At 48.7% G+C, this 20,473-nt stretch overlaps 1 protein-coding gene across 6 annotated transcripts in view; it reads right to left on the bottom strand.

The window, feature by feature from the left end:
• The window catches only part of PARVG (parvin gamma), a 41,436-nt gene extending 25,698 nt beyond the window's left edge, over positions 1-15,738 (bottom strand). The window contains exons 1-4 of one of the 6 annotated variants that reach the window (XM_084811249.1): positions 15,272-15,738; positions 13,367-13,406; positions 3,410-3,530; positions 1,499-1,563 (exon numbers count right to left, since the gene is read on the bottom strand). In XM_084811249.1, the coding sequence (XP_084667375.1) occupies positions 1,499-1,563; positions 3,410-3,482 (138 nt within the window). In that variant the 5' untranslated portion in view covers positions 3,483-3,530; positions 13,367-13,406; positions 15,272-15,738. Of the gene's footprint in view, positions 1-1,475; positions 1,564-3,409; positions 3,531-13,366; positions 13,410-13,501; positions 13,586-13,720; positions 13,827-15,271 lie in introns of those variants that run through there. The other 5 variants (XM_084811246.1, XM_084811244.1, XM_084811245.1 and 2 more) reach the window with 5 other exon arrangements.
• Positions 15,739-20,473: the final 4,735 nt, after the last annotated feature.

Raw genomic sequence — 20,473 nt, 5'->3', positions numbered from 1 at the left:
TCTTGCTTTGTCTCCCCCCCCTCCCCCAATTTAAAAGTTGCCAGCTCCTGCCAGTGTCTTTGGTGGTGACAGCAGTGGAGTTCTGTCTGCCACAGCCATCAGAGCACAGTGCCCCTGGTAATGCCACTAGGATGTCCACATTAGCGTATTTCCAGGTGCGCTCTGGAGAGGCATGGAGGCAGCACAAGTGCTCCTGCTGTTGTCAAGCTGCTGGCAGCTTTTAAACTGCTTTTTAAGAGAAAGGAAAAAGGAACCCGTAGCTGCCTGCACTCAGTAAGAGACCCCCGCACAAACCCAGTTTGCAGGTTCCATTGCAACTCTCCTAAAAACCATAGTAACGGCTGCCCCATTTACCACTTGTTAATACACATACATTAGCAACACCTGAATTAGTGGAACCTGAATCAGTAGACAGGCTTCAACAGAGAGCACCATCTTTGGGGCTTGATCCTGCCCCATGATGGTCTACCAAAGGCTTTGAGCATGTCCTTATATTTTAATCAAGAATGGCCAATGTCTTCAATTTAAGGGGACAGATTCCCCCCAAGAGCCGGGACACATGGCACACACCAGGAACAGTCTGCCGCCCCTAAGCTGAGTCACTTAAGTCATGTAACTTCAGCATGTAAACCAGGGATGGTCAACAGGCAGCCTATGAGCTGGATCTCACCCCTGTCACCAACTTATCAGAACCCTTTCATTTAGACATAGACATAGAATCGTAGGGTTGGAAGGGCCGACAAGATCATCGAGTCCAAACCCCACTCAGTGCAGGAAGACTGATTCCCAGGCAGTCTCCCATCCAAGTCCTAACCAGGGCTGACCCTGCTTAGCTTCCGAGATCAGACAAGATCGGGCGCATCCAGCCCTTTGCTTGATGTCATAGAATCGTAGGGTTGGAAGGGCCTACAAGATCATCGAGTCCAAACCCCTCTCAGTGCTGGAAGCCTGATTCCCAGGCAGTCTCCCATCCAAGTACTAACCAGGGCTGACCCTGCTTCCGAGATCAGACGAGATCAGGCAAGCAGCGTTACTGGAGGGGTATCATAGAATTGTAGGGTTGGAAGGGGCCTACAAGACCATCGAGTCCAGCCCCCTGCTCAGTGCAGGAAGCCTGATTCCAGGCGGTCTCCCACCTAAGTACTAACCAGGGCTGACCCTGCTTAGCTTCCGAGATCAGACGAGATCAGGCGCATCCAGCATCCAGATCAGGCACATCCAGCACATGGAAGGGGCTGCTTCTTACCTAACCGATGCCTCTCTTGCATCCCACAGAAAGGGAGGCCCACTAGATTAGGAGTGGTCCTTTACACATTGCTACTGGTATAACTAGCACCACTACCTCAGTGAGTTCAACTGCAAAGAAGAGCTAACCTGCCCAATAAAAATGTTGCCCAAATATACTGTTTGTCAGCAGAGGCACTTAGAATTTCATCTTTGAGAATGTGGTTGTTATAAAAGAACTGTAAGCTCACTAAAATCAGTTAAATGTCATTACTGTTTGCAGGGCTTCCAGTTTAGGGTCATTTCGAGAACTTGGGTTTATGTATTTCCTCTTTTCTCCTAAAACAGAAGAAAACAAACACTGGTTACAATTATGGAGCATGACTAATGCAGGCCCTGATAAGTACCATTTGTTCAACATATTGCTGATTTGTGCATGGAGTCTAATCATTTGGACTTCTAGATTCCCCTGGAGAAAGCACAGCAAAACACAGATCTTTTAAGATCACAGATTTGGGGCTCCATCACACAAGGCTAAAAATCCTGCAATTTCCCAGGGCTTCTGCTTCCGGAATCTTTGTGGGATTAGATCAGGTCCTTTCCACGTGGCTTTAAAAGAAAACTAAACTTCTATGTGTTTCATTACAAAGTCACTAGGCGGCACTGTTGTTTTATTTGCAATAAAAGCGACTTTGAACAGTATACCCTCATTTATATCAACTCCATGGTGGGAGGAGGGAATATGCCAAACTTTCATGGTCATGGAAAACAACGCAATAGAGCTCACAAAGAGTGGGAGATTCCCTGGAGGAGGCTGCGTCAAATACAGGACCCGCAAACGTCTGTGAGTAAGCAATCACCATAGCAGGATAAAAGTCCCGTGTGAAGGAGCCCTTGAAATAACATATCAAGGGAATACCAAGTAATATAACCCTTTATTGTAGGAGGAAACGCTTCTTAAAATTAATGTTTAAAAAGAAAATCATAAAAATAATACCACCTTAATTTGACTTGACTGGGTGATATGTTAAGTAGGGATGGCAGAGAATTCCACCATGGATCTCGGTGAGGCCAAATGCCAGTGCATTCGGCCCCCCGAAATCTGTGGCGGAACGGCCTGCCCCCCCTGCCCCCCCGTGGATCCCTCCCGGGATGAGACTTACCTGGGCCGGATCTTCCGGGCGGTGGTGGCGGCAGCGGCGGCAGCAGCGGCAGCGGTGGCTGCGGCGGCTGGTCTTCCGACCAGCTGCCGCCGCCGCCGCCATTTGCAGACTTGTTTTTTTTTTTCAAGACGTGGTAGGCTACGTAAAGATTTACTTAGCCTATCATGGCTGGGTAAAAAAAAAAACCCGCGTACGCAAATGGCGGCGGCTATGGCCGCCGCCATTCGCGTTCCTTATTTTTGTTGTTTTAGTCTACGTAAATATTTACGTAGACTAAGACGGTGAAAATAAGGGGAATGCAAATAGCGTAGTGGGCGCTATTTTCGTCCCTTTTTGATTCGCCGTTTTAGCCTACGTAAATATTTACATAGACTAAGACAGCCAAAAATAAGGAACGCAAATGGCGGTGGCCGTAGCTGCCGCCATTTGCGTACGCAGTTTTTTGTTTTGTTTTTTACCCAGAGCCCTCCGCGGCCGGAAATCCGGCTGCAAACGGCTGTGGCCTGGGCCTGGCCGGCTGCTCCACGGAGCTGCCGCAGAGCACAGCCGGCCATCGAGGATTCCAGGGGGGAGGAACGGAGCGCCTCCCCCCCGTCGAGGATTCCGGGGGGAGGGACGGAACGCCTCCCCCCCACCATAAACATAATCCACAGAAAGGTAAGTACATTTCGTACATCCCTAATGTTAAGTTCATTTATGTTGCAATCCTGTGCATTTTAGACAGGAAAAGTCCTACAACTGGCAGCATTCCCCAGCCAGCATGGCTGGCTGGGGAATGCTGGGAGTTGTAGGACTTTTTGTCTGTCTAAACATGCATAGGATTCTGCCCTTAAAAGGTCATCTGTAATTTATATTACCACTTCTAAGGTGCCTGTTGAAAATGGGGTGGGGTTGGGACCAATCTACCCACAAAGGACTTAATTAAACCTAGAAAGTATATTGAGCAAAAGAATCTGCTTGCTCACCAAGGAGCCTTGAACGTTTGCTGGCACTCTCTCCCCTGCTGATTCCTAACCACATACCTGGAACAATGTCCTCCTCTTGTGGCAACCGAGTAACCATCTCTGAAAAGGCGCTGAGGAAGTCTGGCTCCATTGCTCTGGTTCACTTCCCTCGAAAGGAGAAAGTCTCGGTTCACTTCTCCTAGAACACGGGCAGGAAGAAACAGGCAACCAAGCTATTCCTGGGTGAAAGCACTCAGCTCTGAGCAGTTTGTGCTGGAAGGGCTGGGGCCATGAGTCACTTAACCTGAACTTGAAGGGTTCATATGTACCCGAGTCAGGTGGGAGGGTCTTCCTAGGGCTGCACGAAAGCCACTTACCTGGTCTCGCAGCTTTTCGCGGTGGGGGGGAGGCGCTTCGCTGCTCTCCCCCCGAAGTTCAGGCCAGGGGGGGAGGCTTCCCGCCTCGCCCGGCCGAAATTCAGAACGGGGGGGAGGCTTCCCGCCTCGCCCGGCTGAAATTCAGGCCGGGGGGGAGGCGCCTCGCCTCGCCCGGCCGCGAAATTAAAAGTTAAAAAAAAAAAACGCCCCCGTGATAGGCTACGTGACGATTCACGTAGCCTATCACGGCTAGATCTGCAAAGTCAGCCATGATAGGCTACGTAAATCGTCACGTAGCCTATCACGGGTGACTTTAAAAAAAAAAAAAAGCGTGTACGCAAATGGCGGCCCCCATAGGGAGCCGCCATTCGCGTTCCTTATTTGGTCGCTGTAGTCTACGTAAATCTTTACGTAGACTACGGCGAAAATAAGGGCAACACAAATAGCATTGCCCTTATTTTCACCGTAGTCTACGTAATCTTTACGTACACTACAGCGACCAAATAAGGAACACGAATGGCGGCTCCCTATGGGGGCCACCATTATCCGTACGCGCTTTTTTTTTTTTTAAGTCACCCGTGATAGGCTACGTGACGATTTACGTAGCCTATCACGGCTGACTTTGCAAGTCTAGCCGTGATAGGCTACGTTAATCGTCACGTAGCCTATCACGGGGGCGTTTTTTTTTTTTTTAGTTTTATTGGAATGGCGGCAGCGGCAGCCGGTCGAAAGATCGGCTGCCGCCCCCGCCCCTGACAAAGACCTGACGAACCGCCGCCAGGACCCGCCGCCAGGAGGGACATTCAGCAAAGGTAAGTCCCATCCCGGGGGGGGTGCAGGGGGCGGGGGGGTGCGGAGAATTTCTCCCCAAAACTTGTTCGGGGGGCCGAACACGTTGGCGCTCAGCCCCCCGAAGTTTCAGGGAGAAATTCTCCGCCAACCCTAGATCTTCCTACTTCCTCCTGCAAGGGATGCTGACCATGGGGCTGACCTCAGCCAACTTCCTTGATATATAAGCTTGTTATATCTCAAGTAAAGTCTGTCCTTAAACCACCACTCGAGTGTGTTTTGTCTACATCCGTGGCTACTGACGGGGGCTGATTTGGGCTTCGGGTTATGTGGCCCAGCAGCCAATAAAGAAGAAAAAGGCTTTTGCAAGGAATCACCCAGAATCTGTGAGTACTGCCCCTCGGATAGACAAGGGAGAAAAATCTCAGAGGGGGGAATGACGGCTGAAGGAAATGTACATGGAGCCATGGAAAAACTAGGCACTGGAAAGTACCAGATAGGGAAGTTCAAGATGGAAATGGTGCTAGTGCAAGGGGACTTGTGGGAGGTTCTGGGATTGGCTGGCCCTGCAGAAACCCCCCAGGACTGAGACAAAAGGGACAGAAATGCAAGGACAGCAATTGCTCTGTCAGTCCAAAATGGCCAGTTGCTCCACATCAGAAATCAGAGAACAGCTCAGCAAATGCGGGAGGCTCTGCGGATGGTGCACCAGCCTACCAGCATAAATGCAAAGCTCTTCCTGAAGAGGAAGCTGTTTAAAATGAGGCTCGAGAAAGGAGCCAGCTTGCCAGACCATGTAAATGCAGTCTTGCATGTTGTTGAGGAGTCGCGGGCAATTGGCTCAGAGACCCCAGAGGAGGATGTCGTGGCCATCATTTTGTGCAGCCTTGATGACTCCTATGAACCCTCATAACAGCCTTGGAAATGTGCCCTGAAGCAGCTAAATTGGACTATGTAAAGGCCAGGCTGACTAGTGAGTGGAATCGCAGGATGGAAAACATGGCTGACGCCTCATGCAAGAGGACAAAGGCTAGGCCAGAAACAAAGGCCACGAGGGAATCAGAACAAGCTCTTAAGGCAAGGACAAAACAATGCTACCAGTGTGGTTCCAGGACACATTTCAAGAGAGACTGTCTTGAAAACGGCCACAACAGGGAGCCAAAGAGCAACAGAGGGCAAGGCAGAGGAAACTCCGTGCCACAAGGGGCCCATCCCTGCCAGTCTGTTTACCTCGGAGCAACCAGAGCTCAGAGGCACAGCCTAGTTTGGGTGCTGGACTCAGGAGCTACCAGCCACATGACTAGCCCGAGGGAGTTCTTCGAGGAACTGGATCTCCAAAAGCAGGGTTACGTTTACCTGGCTAATGGGAAACAGGTAAAAGTTTCAAGAACAGGAGAAGGCACCATAAACTGTGTAGCACCACTGCATGGTGGGAAAACAAAGCTAAAAGATGTCTTGTTTGTGCCAGACCTGGAACGGAACTTGCTCTCAGTAAGGCCGCTTAACAAGAACAGCCTCGGATGGCCTTCTCTCTGTCCCATCAGCCAGGACAGCTAGACTGGTGGGGACGAGGGAGAAGGCCTTTTCTGTGGTGGCCCCCACTCTGTGGAACTCCCTCCCTAGGGAACTCCGTCATGCCCCCTCTTTAATGAGCTTCCGCCGTGCATTAAAAACGTGGTTGTTCAGGCAGGCATTTGGGGTGGGTAAGGGTATTTTAGAAAATGTTTTTATTGTAGAATCTTATTGTTTTAAACTGTTTAGTGATATGCTTGTACATCGCCCAGAGTGGCTGGGTGACCAGCCAGATGGGCGATTAATAAATTTAATAAATAAATAAATAAATAAATAAATGTAAATAAATAAATAAATAAAACTTACAGCGGATGGATCTGTCCTACTTTTCGAAGGAGATGAATGCCAAATATACAGAGAAGGAAGGTTGTGGGGCAATGCCAGGGTAAGAAACTCTATGTATGAGATTGCTGGCAGCAGAGAAGAGGCCAAGAGCGCAGACCACATACCCCACGACAGTTGCATCCACCTCTGGCACAGATGCATGGGGCACAGAAGCATGGAGGCACTGAAGGAGTTGGTGACCAAAGCACTCACTGCAGACTGACAGATCCCAGCGTGCAGGTCAAGAATGAGCTGCGTGTGCTGCATCAAGACCAAGTCCACGTGAGCCCCACTGCCCAAGACAAGCAAGAGCAGAGCTCAAGAACCACAGGAGCTCATCCACTCCGACCTCTGTGGACCGCTGCTATTCATCGCAACAGTTACCAGACCAGACATAGCTGCAGCCGTGGGCGTCGTGAGCAGGAAAGCGGCCAAGCCATCTCAACGCAACTGGGACGGAGTGAAGCAGGTGATGCGCTGCTTGAGAGGTGCACACATACAAAGCTCACACTGCCCGGCAGCACACACGCAGGGCTGATCAGGTTTGTGGACGCAGACTGGGCGGGCGATGAGCCAGAACGCAAGTCCACATCAGGAAACCTGTTCACATACAACGGCGGGACTATCAGCTGGGCCAGTAAGAAGCAGGCAGTTGTGGCTGTGTCTTCCACAGAGGCAGAGTACATGGCAGCAACCAGTGCGTGTCAGGAAGTGATTTGGCTCAGACAGTTATTCACTGCCACGGGAGAGGACAACGCGCAAGCCACAGTGCCATATGAAGACGATCAGGGGTGCCTAAAGCTGGCGTCAAGCGAGAAACTGAGGCCACGGACAAAGCACATTGACATCAGGCATCATCTGATAACAGCCTTAGTAGAGCAAGAGTATTCAGTATCGAACTGAAGTATTGCCCGACTGAAGAGATGGTGGCAGATGTGCTGACAGAGCTTCTGCTGGGGAACTGCACCAGCGCCACCTGATGGGCATGGGATTGGGATTGGGATGGGATTGGGGCAGTGACCCATTGCCCTTGAGAAGGGGTGTTGGAGGGACTCGGGCCATGAGTCACTTAACCTGAATTTGAAGGGTTAATATGTACCTGAGTCAGGTGAGAGGGGTCTCTGGGTGATCCCCTACTCTCCTATTCTTCTCCCTTCTTCCTCCTGCAAGGGATGCTGACCATGGGGCTGACCTCAGCCAACATACCTCGAGATGGAAGCTTGTTCTATCTCAAGTAAAGTCTGTTCTTAACCCACCACCCGAGTGTGTTTTGTCTGCAACAGTGGCTACTGACGGGGGGCTGATTCGGACTTCAGTTTGGTCATGCATATGGATGGAAAATGTAGGCAGCAGCTTTGTCGGGGAGCAACTGCACAGAGGTGGCAGTAACCATGTCACTGGAGATGACGCATCAGTGGGACCCCTTGCTTTGAGGGCGTGAGGTTCCAGACTCCATGGTGTCTTTTTAAACATTTGCCTCCAGTGAAATGGGAACCTGTCAGGAACAACCTTAGATTCTTCAGGGATTCAAACTAAACTCAGGAGGGGGAAAGATGCTGTAAAAATGATGAAAGACTTTCACACCAGACTCATAAACCAAAACAGGCACAAACTCTAAACAAAACCCCGGAGGAAATATATTTCATCAGGATAGCCACAAACCCAAACAGGAACACACACAAAACAGGGTTGACAGAAGAAAATAATTGAGAGGAATGAGACAATTAACCATCTGGATTAAATTAAACACTGAAATGTCTGAGGAAAGATAGGATAAATATGGCACAGGGATAGGGGAAAACATTAGACCTACTTTTATTACAGTATGAATGCTAGCTGTAACCCAAACATCAACTTGCTCTTAAACTTTTCATTTTAATATTGACATCTAATTGCTTTGATAATTCCCAGTATCCCAATATAAATACATTAATAAAAAGAGGTCCAAAGAAGAAACACGTGGGAAACTGAGCTCACGTATAAAAAGACTTGCTCCCTCCCACTCCAGAGCTCAAAGTTCACCATGATGTACACATGCACCTACAGTTGGGGCCAGAAATATTGGAACAAGGATAACTGTTTTGGCAGTTGGCCCCTGTACACCACACATTGAAGTTGAAAGGAAACACACCCAGATGGGAGCAAAGTCAGGACTTTCAGCTGTAATCCAAGGGGTGTGACAAAAGTGGGGCACTAACCATTCAGGAAGGACAGCCAGTGGCATACACACACCCCCATCGTTGGGGGCTCATAAGTAATGGAACGAATGGCTGACAAGCAGCTGCATGGCCAGGTGTGGCCTGTTTCCTGGGCACCCCATGACCAATCCAGCACATAAAAGGCCTGGAGGTGGTTCTGAGTGTTACATTTGCATTTGGTAGCTGTTCACTGGAACTCCCAACATGAGGTCCAAAGAGGTGTCCATGCGAGTGAAGGAGGCCATCATTAGGCTGAGGAAACAACATAAACCCATCAGAGAGACAGCAAAAACAGTGGGAGTGGCCAATACAACAGTTTGGAACATCCTGAAATTCTGAAGTGTATAGGCCTATACTTTCTGCTCAGATTCAGCCAAATGCTGCCAAACTGATAAGACGCCGCTTCATATTGCAGATGGATAATGACCCCAAACATACAGCAAAGGCTACCCAAGAGTTTCTCCAGGCAAAGAAATGGGATGTTCTTCAATGGCCAAGTCAGTCACCTGATCTCCGCCCAATAGAGCATGCTTCTCACTTCCTGAAGACAAGACGGAAGGCAGAAAGACCCACAAACAAGCAGCAGCTGAAGGCAGCTGCAGTGAAGGCCTGGCAAAGCATCTCGAGGGAGGAAACTCAGCATTTGGTCATGTGCATGGGTTCCAGACTTCAGGCATTCACTGACTACAAAGGATTTTCATCCAGGTATTAAAGACCCCTTTATGGATCACTGCCTTGTTGTGATGAAGGGGCCTGCGTAACTCAGTGAAGCCATAAGCTATGCCGTGCAGGGCCACCCAAGACGGACAGGTCATGGCAGAGAGTTCTGACAAAATGTGGTCCACTGGAGAAGGAAATGGCAACCCACTCCAGTATTCTTGCCAAGAAAACCCCATGGAACATATCACAAGGCTAAAAGATATGACGCCGGAAGATGAGACCCTCAGGTCGGAAGGTGTCCAATATGCTACTGGGGAAGAGCAGAGGGTATTTCCAAGTAGCACCAGAAAGAATGAAGCAGCTGGGCCAAACCCGAAAGGACACTCAGCTGTGGATGTGTCTGGTGGTGAAAAGAAAATCTGATGCTGTAAAGAACAATATTGTTTAAAGACTGAAGGCAAAAGGAGAAGGGGACGGCAGAGGATGAGATGGCTAGATAGCATCACCGATGCAATGAATATGAACTTGAGCACGCTCTGGGAGGGAGCGCAGGACAGGAAGGCCTGGCGTGCTATGGTCCATGGGGTCACGAAGAGTCGGACACGACTGAACGACTGAACAACAACAGTTAAAGGCGATCCTTCAGTTTGAAGTGATGTTGGTTTGTTCCATTACTTATGAGCCACCAACGATGGGGGGGGGGATGCCACTGGCTGTCCTTCCTGAATGGTTAGTGCCCCACTTTTGTCACACCCCTTGAATTACAGCTGACAGTCCTGACTTCGCTCCCATCTGGGTGTGTTTCCTTTCCACTTCAATGTGGTGGTGTGCAGAGGCCAACTGCCAAAACAGTTATCCTTGTTCCAATATTTCTGGCCCTGACTGTATATCTTATGTGTCCACAGTGTCCCATTCTTTCCACAGTATATATATGCAATGTTGCTGCCACCGCCATGGAATTCAGTCCTGGTGGGTGGTGGCCAGTGGTAACTTCCGAGATGCCCAAAGGAATGTAGGGCACCTTGCTACGGTTGCACTCGCATGGAATATGTGTTACTTAAAGCTGATTAAGAGAATCCTGGTGCATCTATAAGAATGTGCATTGCAGCTGCACCCTTGGCAAAATCTCACGGGTTAGCTTTTGGCACCACATAGCACCAAACTAGCAACAGAGGGGCTCGCTGAAGCCTTTCCCCTTGGTCATCTTGTCATGAATCTGCCCTCCCTTCATTCTGGCTGCTGCAGTTTGTTTGCAGATTCCCTGCCTTGTTAGAGTTTGTCAGGGCTGATGGCCTAAAGGCAAGCACAGGGCTGTGAAACTCAGCAGCCAAGCTGGAACCCAAAGCTTTGGAGCAGGAGTGCACAAGCTTTTTGGTCCAGAGGGCTGCATCAGGTGCCTGCTGGGGTAGCAGGGGCCACACCTACGCACCTGTGCTCACACACCCGTACTCACGTCCCAGCAGCAACACACATCAGTCTTGCAGCACCAAAACCAAAATACCAAAGCACTCCCCTCACCCCAGCCAATATAGGACGATCACCAAAAAAGTGAAGAGAAAGCACTCTTGGAAAAAAGGTTCTATGGTTCCTGCTGTAGAGCAGAAACCTCATTCCTAGAGCATCCCAGGGAGCAGGCAGGAATATCCAACCGCTGCTTTCTTGGATACTTTAGGAATGAGGTTGCTGCTTTATGGCAGAAAACATGGAGTGGCCCCTCCTTTTCCAGCAGCTGTAGATGTTGAGCGTCACCTGACACAGCTTTGCGGCCACGTGCGGCCTGCCATTTTTGCACCCCTGCTTTATAGGATTGGAGAATGCCCATCGGCCTCTTGTGCCACCTGGTGAATTGGTCACTGCATCTGCAGGGCAGTCCAGCAACGTCTCCCTTCAGCAAGTTCCCGTGGAGATATGGAAGAAAAGGCATTTAGGCCCTGTTAGTGGAGTTCCCGATTCAAGATCAGTGTGGGGTGTGGGGTGACAGAAAAGCCATTGGATGCCTTGGATGAGTCAGTCCTGGAATGGATGGGCCCAGAAAGCTATTAGTTCCTCTTGTTGTTATTTCAGCTACTTAGGCCTATGTGGACCCATGATCACATCCTCAGATGTTTCTATTTTTGCAGCAGCTGTGGAAGGCTCTGGATTTGTTTGGAGCCCTTGTGCTCAGGGAGGATTTTGTTAACCCTCCCCTCTGTGTATTCCCTAGCTAGTCAAACAGCAGCTTCAGGGGGCAGTTTAGTTGAGGAAAAAGTTTCGGGGACAGGGAAGGGTTACAAATAACTCCTCCATACAGCAACTCTGGACAGATTGGGGGTGGGGGGCTGCAGCTGCTGTACAGTAAAAACGGAAACATCAGGTGATGAGATTACAGGTCTCCTGTGTCTCATGAGAGTTTGGACCTCTTTATTCTCCAAAGGCTTATAAAAGAATTTTTAACTGCTGTTTGATTTTAACGATCAGTTTAATGCTGCATTTTAAAATGGTTTTTTTTTATGCTTTAGGTACTTGGATATTTATCTCTTCTTGTAAAATTGTTTGAAATTGTCCCTGCTTTGTTTTAAATGGTTGCTGGTTTTGACGTGATGTAGACCGGGAGGGACATTGACAGAAATTAGGCAGAAATCATGGCAGAGGAGCAGAACATGGTGCAATGTCTCCAGCAATTATCACTTGCTCCTGTGCACTTGACCGAGAGTGACAGTAAGAAATTAAAAGGAAACCAAAGACTGACGAACAGAGCAGTTGCTGCTGCCGTTACTGCAGTGACTGCTCCAAAAAGGAGCCGCAAAGGGGGGGGGGGCGGTATCTTCTGTTTCTGGACTTGCTGGGGACTCGCAGAAGTGTTGAATGAGAGGAAGACCCTGACAAGTGTCAGCTCAACACTTGAAAGCAAGAGGATTATATTGCCAAGTGAGAGATATTGCCCCCCCCCCTTTGGTGCACCTACTGATCTTGCATTTTTCCCCTTTTGGGGGCTTCTCAACTGTGTAAATGGGTTCCTAGTGTCCCTAGGTATTCTTTTCTCCCTGGTCCTTTTCAACTGTGTGCAAATCAACCTATCTGCAGTCTCACCTTGTCAATTTCCTTGTAGTTACCTACTCCACTTTGGTGCTCCCTTGACAGCTGCAACATACAAGGACATTGACAAGGAAAGAGTACATGATCGGACCGGCGAAAGTGCGCTGTTGTTCACTTGCAAAAGAATCGGAAAAATAATATATATTTTTTTTAATGAACACATTTGCATACTCCTGAAGCGCCTCCCTCCAAAAACAATTTAAGGTGGCAAACAAGTCACTGCCCCTTGAAAGTACCGTTTGGGCCTGGTGGAGGGGCAGTCATTGGTGAGGGAGGTTGGGGAGATCGCAAACAGCGGCACGGGCTTTTTTGCCACTCTTGCCAAGTGGCCCTGTAGCTGATCCTGGCAACCCACAATAAAATCGCTCTCCCAGGTTCGGACAATATGACAACCTACCGTGGGTATGAACAACCCTACAACAAGCCCTGGGTTGTCAGGGTGATTCTTCATGAACATTAAGCCACCCTGTGGGAAATGTGCCAGGTTCAGACAACACAACAACCTACTAAGGTGGTTGGGAGGGTAAAATGGAAAAACTCCATGAATACTCTCAATGCTCTGACTTGGATTCCTGCATTGAGCAGGGGGTTGGACTCGATGGCCTTGTAGGCCCCTTCCAACCCTACTATTCTATGATTCTACCACTCTGAGCTCCTTGAAGAAAAGGTGACATACAAATGGATAGATAGAACAAATGAAGAACTAGCTGTCATTCACCATTAATTAAGCCATGAAAGAACCTATAAAAGAGGTTTGGCACAAAACTATAGCACACATGGCCCCATAACATTAGTTCTCTCTGTTCCTGCAAAGAAGCTATAATGAATCAGGTTGTTGGTTGGGTCAAGAATTTGCAGAATATTCTCTGAGCTGTCTGTTATTGCTGAACTCAGAAGACCAATTGTCCTCATGGTAAATGCACAGTTTTTACCAATTGCTGCAACTGTTGTTTTTCCAGGTGTCAGATTGTGTTAGATGTATGGATTTTCTGCATAGTGAATTATTAGCTGCAAGCCCCCGCCCCCCAGAAACCACTTACTTTTGCAGATGTCACCAAGAAACACGAACTGCTTTGTTTCCTGCTGGAAAAAGAGACAAATGGCTCAGAAATCACAGCAAAGGAATAAAGTGCTCAGCGGACGTTTTAGAAAAACATTAAAATATCCCTCCGTACTTAATCGTATCCACTGTGTTCGAACAGGATACTTAAAAGAAGCAAACCAGCAGGGAGCTGAAAACAACTTCCTGGTTTTGTTCTGTGCTTTCGATATCAAGCTTGCAAATTCGGGCAGCATGCAGAGGCAAAGAGGGTACCCAGCCGCTGCTTATTTCTCAACAGAGCTACTTATCGATGTATACACGCTGAAACACAGAAGGACACTGAAGCACTAACCTAAACTCCTTTCAAAGCAGAATCTTTAAGAGTGTTGTACTGAGGTAGACAGCATCTTTGGTTCCCATTGGACCAGTCTGGCCTTCAAAATGCTGCCTTCGTGTTTAGGGAAGGCAGAGAAAGGAAGCTGGTGTGTATCCTTCCCCTACGTGACATTTCAAAAATGAAACCACGGTTCTTGACGTCTTAGCACAACCCATGCATTCCCACAGACCAGGGGTGTCTATGAGTGATTTCAACAGATCTCAATGGTTTCTGACCCCCCCAATATTTTAATCAGAGCAAATAAAATCGCAGAACAAAAAACTCTGCCGTGGCTGGCCTTGGGCAAATTTATTTGCTCTCAGCGTTCCTCATCTGTAAAATAGGAGTACTAGTTAGTTGTTTTGACCAGTTCAGCTCTGCTGGCTGGTTTTAGAGGGAAGTATTAGAATCCCTAATCTCCGGTAATTCAGAAGTAGATTTGAATCTATGCTAGTGCAGGGTGGCCATGTACCCCATTTTGCAGAGAACAGTCCTCTGTCGAAAGGGCTGTCCAGTCCAAAGCAGCTCTAAAGATAAGGAACCCTAAGAAGGGGAGAGAAGGGGCCGTGAAGTTGCCCATCAACAGCAAGCACCCAGACAGCAGACCCAGCAGGCACACGAGTCGGTCTTTCCTACTGTAGTGAGATGTATTGAATTCCTTTTTAAATTATAGTAATCACTTCTAATTGTGCATCAATAGACATAAATTAACGTATGCAAATGTGATGAAAATCTGTCCTCTTTTTTAGTGATGCATTTCCTCTTTTTCGGCGACGTGTAAGTAGCCACCCTAAGCAAGCGGTGTGCTGTAGATAATTAACTCTACCCCCGAGCCATTATTTTGTGTCTGGCTCAAGCTGATTCTTTATTCGGTCAGTCGCTTCCGACTCTTCGTTAGGGGTGCACGAAAGTCACTTACCTGGTCTCGCAGCTTTTCGCGGTGGGGGGGAGGCGCTTCGCTGCTCTCCCCCCGAAATTCAGGCTGGGGGGGAGGCTTCCCGCCTCGCCCGGCCGAAATTCAGGCCGGGGAGGAGGCGCCTCGCCTCGCCCGGCCGCGAAATTAAAAGTTAAAAAAAAAAAAACCGCCCCCGTGATAGGCTACGTGACGATTAACGTAGCCTATCACGGCTAGATCTGCAAAGTCAGCCGTGATAGGCTACGTAAATCGTCACGTAGCCTATCACGGGGGCGTTTTTTTATTATTTACTTTTATTGGAATGGCGGCGGCGGCAGCCGGTCGAAAGATCGGCTGCCGCCCCCGCCCCTGACGAAGACCTGACGAACCGCTGCCGGGACCCGCCGCCGGGAGGGACATTTGGGAAAGGTAAGTCCCGTCCCGGGGGGGGTGCGGAGAATTTCTCCCCGGAACTTTTTCGGGGGGCTGAACACGTTGGCGCTCGGCCCCCCCGAAGTTTCGGGGAGAAATTCTCCACCAACCCTACTCTTCGTGACTTCATGGACCAGCCCACGCCAGAGCTTCCTGTTGGCCGTCCCCACCCCCAGCTCCCCCAAGGTCGAGCCTGTCACCTCCAGAATATCGTCCATCCACCTTGCCCTTGGTCGGCCCCTCTTCCTTTTGCCTTCCACTTTCCCTAGCATCAGCATCTTCTCCAGGGTCTCCTGTCTTCTCATGATGTGGCCAAAGTACTTCAGTTTTGCCTTTCATATCCTTCCCTCAAGTGAGCAGTCTGGCTTCATTTCCTGGAGTATGGACTGGTTTGATCTTCTGGCAGTCCGAGGCACTCTCAGAATTGTCCTCCAGCACCACTGTTCAAAAGCATCTATCTTCCTTTGCTCAGCCTTCCTTAGGGTCCAGCTCTCGCAGCCATAGGTTGCTACAGGGAATACCATTGCTTTAACTATGCGGACCTTTGTTGTCAGTGTGATGTCTCTGCTCTTCACTATTTTATCAAGATTTGTCATTGCTCTCCTCCCAAGAAGTAAACGTCTTCTGATTTCCTGGCTGCAGTCAGCGTCTGCAGTAATCTTTGCACCTAGAAAGACAAAGTCTGTCACTGCCTCCATGTTTTCTCCCTCTATTTGCCAGTTCTCAATCAAGCTGGTTGCCATAATCTGGGGGGGGGGGGTAGGTTTAACTGCAACCCAGCTCAAGCTGATAGACCTCAGTATTTTAGCAAAAAACAAAACAGATTCTGGAAGCTTGAAGTCTACCCACCCCTGCCACAGACTTCAGTTGTCCCCATTTCCCAGGGTACTGTCCATGTTTGCTGGCACCTGTCCCTGAAAAATTGCTGACACTATTTTGCCTTTGGGGACAATTCTGGGGAAGCTTTTTTTTTAAGAATGGTTCCTTTGCCTGTATGCGTCTTAGAGTTCTTCAAATGTCATCCTCCTCCCTGCCCCCATGTCTTCAGAAATTAAATCCTCAGTGAGGGTTACATCATGGCACATATGCATTTAAAGCACCTGCAAAGTATGGGAACAAAATGTCACTTCACTACTATTATTATTATTATTATTATTATTAAATTTATTAATCGCCCATCTGGCTGGTCACCCAGCCACTCTGGGCGATGTACAGCATACAATAAAACAGTTTAAAACAATAAAATTCTACAATAAAAACGTTTTCTAAAATACCCTAACCCACCCCAAATGCTTGCCTGAACAACCACGTTTTTAATGCATGACGGAAGCTCATTAAGGAGGGGGCATGGCGGAGTTCCCTAGGGAGGGAGTTCCACTACTTCTGTTTCATCACCTGCACGACCTCCGTTCCCATAAATCAGATAATAAAAGTTGCTGAATGTAATGGATTGGAACTGCTGTGTAATAAGTACAAACCGACCCACTGTGAGATTAAACATTGCTTTTTTTGTTTTTAGCGGGGGAGAGAAGAAAAACACTATGGCCATTTTGCTAACACCCTGCTTCCGAAACAAGTTGCGTGGATAGTGTCATGATACTCCTGTCCATAGGTGGCACTGGATTTAATTTCATTTGGGTGGACTCAGGCGTTTCCTGTATCTGCTCTGTGCTTGCTGGAGATAAGATGATGAAAAGACTGGTGTGCCCTCTAAGCCCTCGATGGCATGGGCTAAAGCAGAGTACATGAGCACAGCAGACAGGAGGCAGAGACAAGCGCTAAACAAGGTTGTAGCGAGGGGTGGGTGTATTCAGTCTCCTTTGTGTTGCCACAACTTGGATTCATCACTGGGAAGCCTTATCCCATTTTCTATTCAAAAGGAGGAGTTTCACCCAAGGAGACTGGCATCATTTGGACAGAATCCTGATCAACACAGGGCACAAAGCGGCCCTAGTTAGCCCTGTCTCAGCCAAGTGGAACAATGACTCCCAGGATGCAGAAAAAGAAACGGAATGGCTGTCCCCCACCATCTGAAGAACTGCTGTGTCAGAGGCCTAGGTTTGCCAGGTCTCAGGGGTCTGAGCAGGAGTCAGTTAGGGAGCAATCCTATGGCCACTAGACACTGTCTACAGGGCCATAGGATATGCTCTTTCCGACATTCCAAGGTCGGTTCCTGGAAAACCGACCTTCCCCCTCGTCCGCGCTGCCTCCGAGGCTCGGAAGCAGCTGGAAAACCGACCTGGAAAACCGACCACACACACACCCCCGTCCTCTGCCCTTGGAAGAGGAGCATGGAGCAGCTGAAAAGGGGCGGGGCTGGGGCGTTCCAGGGCGGGTAGAGCGGATCTGCCTGTATAACACATCCTGTGTGTCGTACGGCAGCTTCCTCTCCTGGTCACGCACACCCCGCCACTAGACAGCCAAAAACAGCTATCTAGCAAAAAATAGCAAGGCAGGAGAGGCACGGAAGGGACGATCCCCCCCCCCATGCTTCTCCTGCCCTGCTTTGGATGGGCGGTCGCCTCCAAGTTGGGAGGCGGCCACCTATCTAGTTAGGATTGCGCCCTTAGCTAATTTTTGTCAGCATGTTCTTCCAGTCCTCGGTTCTCTCTTTCTGTAGGGTAGACCATCTGTGAGTTGGGCATCAATAGTGACATAATAAATCCATTTTAAAAACCCGGGGGGAAGGAGGCAATTATCCTCACTGGAGATCAGCTGGGCAAGGCAAGATGCCTTCTTTTATTTTTGTTGAAATCATCAATTGCTTTCAGGTTTTGTCCCTGGGTCCAGTAGATGCCACCACTTGGTGATCACCGAGCCGCAGGGTTTGTTCTTGAGGGCAAACATACAGCCACTGATTTTTTCCCTTTTTTAACAGAATTTGGCCTGCCAGCCTTCCCTTAGCCACTGAATAAACACATAATTTCAGCTTTTTACCATGTCAGTACTGCGGCACCTGTTCTGAAGCTTTTGCAGAGATAACGGAACTGCCCCATCCGAACGGTTAACTTGACTGTGGTGAGATGCGGGCGTTTGTGTCGTTGATCAACACCCACGTCAGAGAGGATCTCGGTTTGAAGTGAATTTTGCATTTTTTACGTCCCTGGTATCTTCTATGTTGGTTGCCACCTTGTGGCTAAACACAGAATACCTAACTGTGAACATGAAAAGATACTAACGCACAGAAATCCGCCTTACTCCACCAAGCCAGACCGCTGGTTCATCCAGCTAGGTATTGTTTACGCCGACTGGCAGCTACTTTCCAGGGTTTCAAACAGGCATCTTTCCGGCCCTTGCTGGAGATGCCAGGGATTGAACCCGGGACCTTTTGCATGCAGAACATGTGCTCTACCACTGAGGTGCAGTCCTTCCCCCAAGTAGGAACTCGTCCGGATGCTGTTGCCCAAGGAGGCAGCCAGACGAGAGGCCTCCAGCACAAAACAGCATTGAAACCTGAGTGGTTTGCGCTGTACTCTTTCATGTAATCTCAGTACATCTGGCTGGAGGTTTTCTTAAAAGAAGATGTTTGGGGCAGGCAAAACAAGCACCATCTTACTTTGGCCCAGGCCTGTAGCCAGGAGGTCAGCTGCTCTCCCCTAAATTTTCTCTGCCCCCTCAAATATTTTTACAATTAAAAACATGTTACAATTTTGTCTTTGAAAGGCCTGCAAAGCAGATGAACCGCCCCTCTACTTCTTTTGGTCCCTCCCCCCCCCGAACTTTTAGGCTGGCTACAGATCTGCTTTGGCCTGCCAATAAACTACAGTACACCACTGCAAATATTAAAAGTATGTTATGAATTGTAACTTTAAAATTCCTGTTAAGTATATCCCTTTCCTTGGTGGATCTATATGCTGTTCAGGACAGGCCTAATTTCATGTGACCCCCCAGCCTAATTTCAAAAGCCCTCAGCAAGTGATCATTTTAGACCTGTGGCAAGATCTATCCCTCCCCTGGCAGCCAGCTGGGCAAGGAAGAAAAGCAGGGAAAAGAGAGAAAGGGGTGGCAGAGAGAAAATAATTGTACTGAAGCCATTTCTAGGCTTGTATATTGTGATGGTTATTTCAGCCCATTCCTGCCTAATTTGTCCCACAGATCCAAAGGGGAATGGTCTTAGTGAGCAGGAGTGGAGGTTGCTTCACTACCCCATCAGAGCTAGAAGGCACACGTGCTGGGCTTGGGGTTCATGCGTGCTTGTGGGGGTTGCCTGAACGTGTGTTTGTCTGAGCAACACCAGTTTGCTTTCTGTGAAATACGTATTTTGTTGTACTGTGAGGGGGCAAACATGTGATTGGCAGTTGAGGCTCAGATCCCACTTCTAGTTTCTCAATCAAGTTACTTGTTTCTGAACCTCATCAGATTGCTTTCTGGGAAGCCGGTTTTGGAGCAGAAAACTCTGTGTTCAGAAGAGTGGTTTTGTATTTTGGAGCTCAGGTCCCACTTTTGACAACTACTTAGGTTCTTGGGCAAGTTACATTTCTTTTAGCCTCACCAGTTTACCTTCTGGGAACTGAGCGTTTTGCGCTGGCCACATCCACAGAGGCATCCATTTTGTGAATTGTAAATGGGCAAGGCTCCCGTGGCAGCAATTTTGTGCGAGCACCGTAACACTCGCTCAAAGTTCCAAATGTGCCCACATAACCGAAAAGGCCCTTGGGCGAAGCTATCGTGAGGGCCAGGAATGTTCAACTGCTCAAGGAACAAAGCAGTGTGCAGTCCAGCTTCTGTGCGGGAAGAGAAAGTAATACATTTGGCTGGGATTAAAGCCTCACACATGGACGGGCCAAAGATTATGAAGAAGTCACAGGAGGGCATGGAAGCTAAGGGACAGAGAGCCTAAAACATGAGAGTTCAAATGGATGATGTTGTTGGGGGCCCCTGTAAAATTCCATGAATGGGGCAGGGCAACTGTGCAATAAAAGCCTCATCTGGAAGCACCCATTGTGACCTGAGAATCCTAATAAAACAAGGGCCAATAAATAGTGATAGTGACTTACATTGCACATATTGATTTGAATCAACCAGCCGATTATTTGGCTGCAGGATTCTAGTTATTAGAAAGGCCACCTTTTATTGCTGGCCAAGGAGAAGCAAGGACTTTAGCTAAAGGCATTGCAGGCTGTGTGGCAGCTGAATCTGAGGGGGCCAAGTGAAGCAACCTATGTGACCCGACCTTACTCAGGAAGATTGCAAGCGATAACCTTTCTTTCAGGGAATCATGTTAATCATTAATGACCTTTTGAGAACCCCCTGAATAACCTTCTAATACCCAGTTTGGGAACCAGTGTTCTAGCAATATTTGTTTTGGATGTGCTTGGCCATTGTCTCAATGCATAACCAGCATCCCACAGGCAGCGCCAACAATCCCAGGAATCCAGATCTCCCTTCAGAGGAAGAAAAAG

This window comes from Heloderma suspectum, chromosome 7 (assembly GCF_057233095.1).
Source record: "Heloderma suspectum isolate Gila_16-S chromosome 7, 16-S_ref, whole genome shotgun sequence".
Taxonomy (NCBI): domain Eukaryota; kingdom Metazoa; phylum Chordata; class Lepidosauria; order Squamata; family Helodermatidae; genus Heloderma; species Heloderma suspectum.
This window is presented reverse-complemented; position numbering and strand designations above follow the sequence as displayed.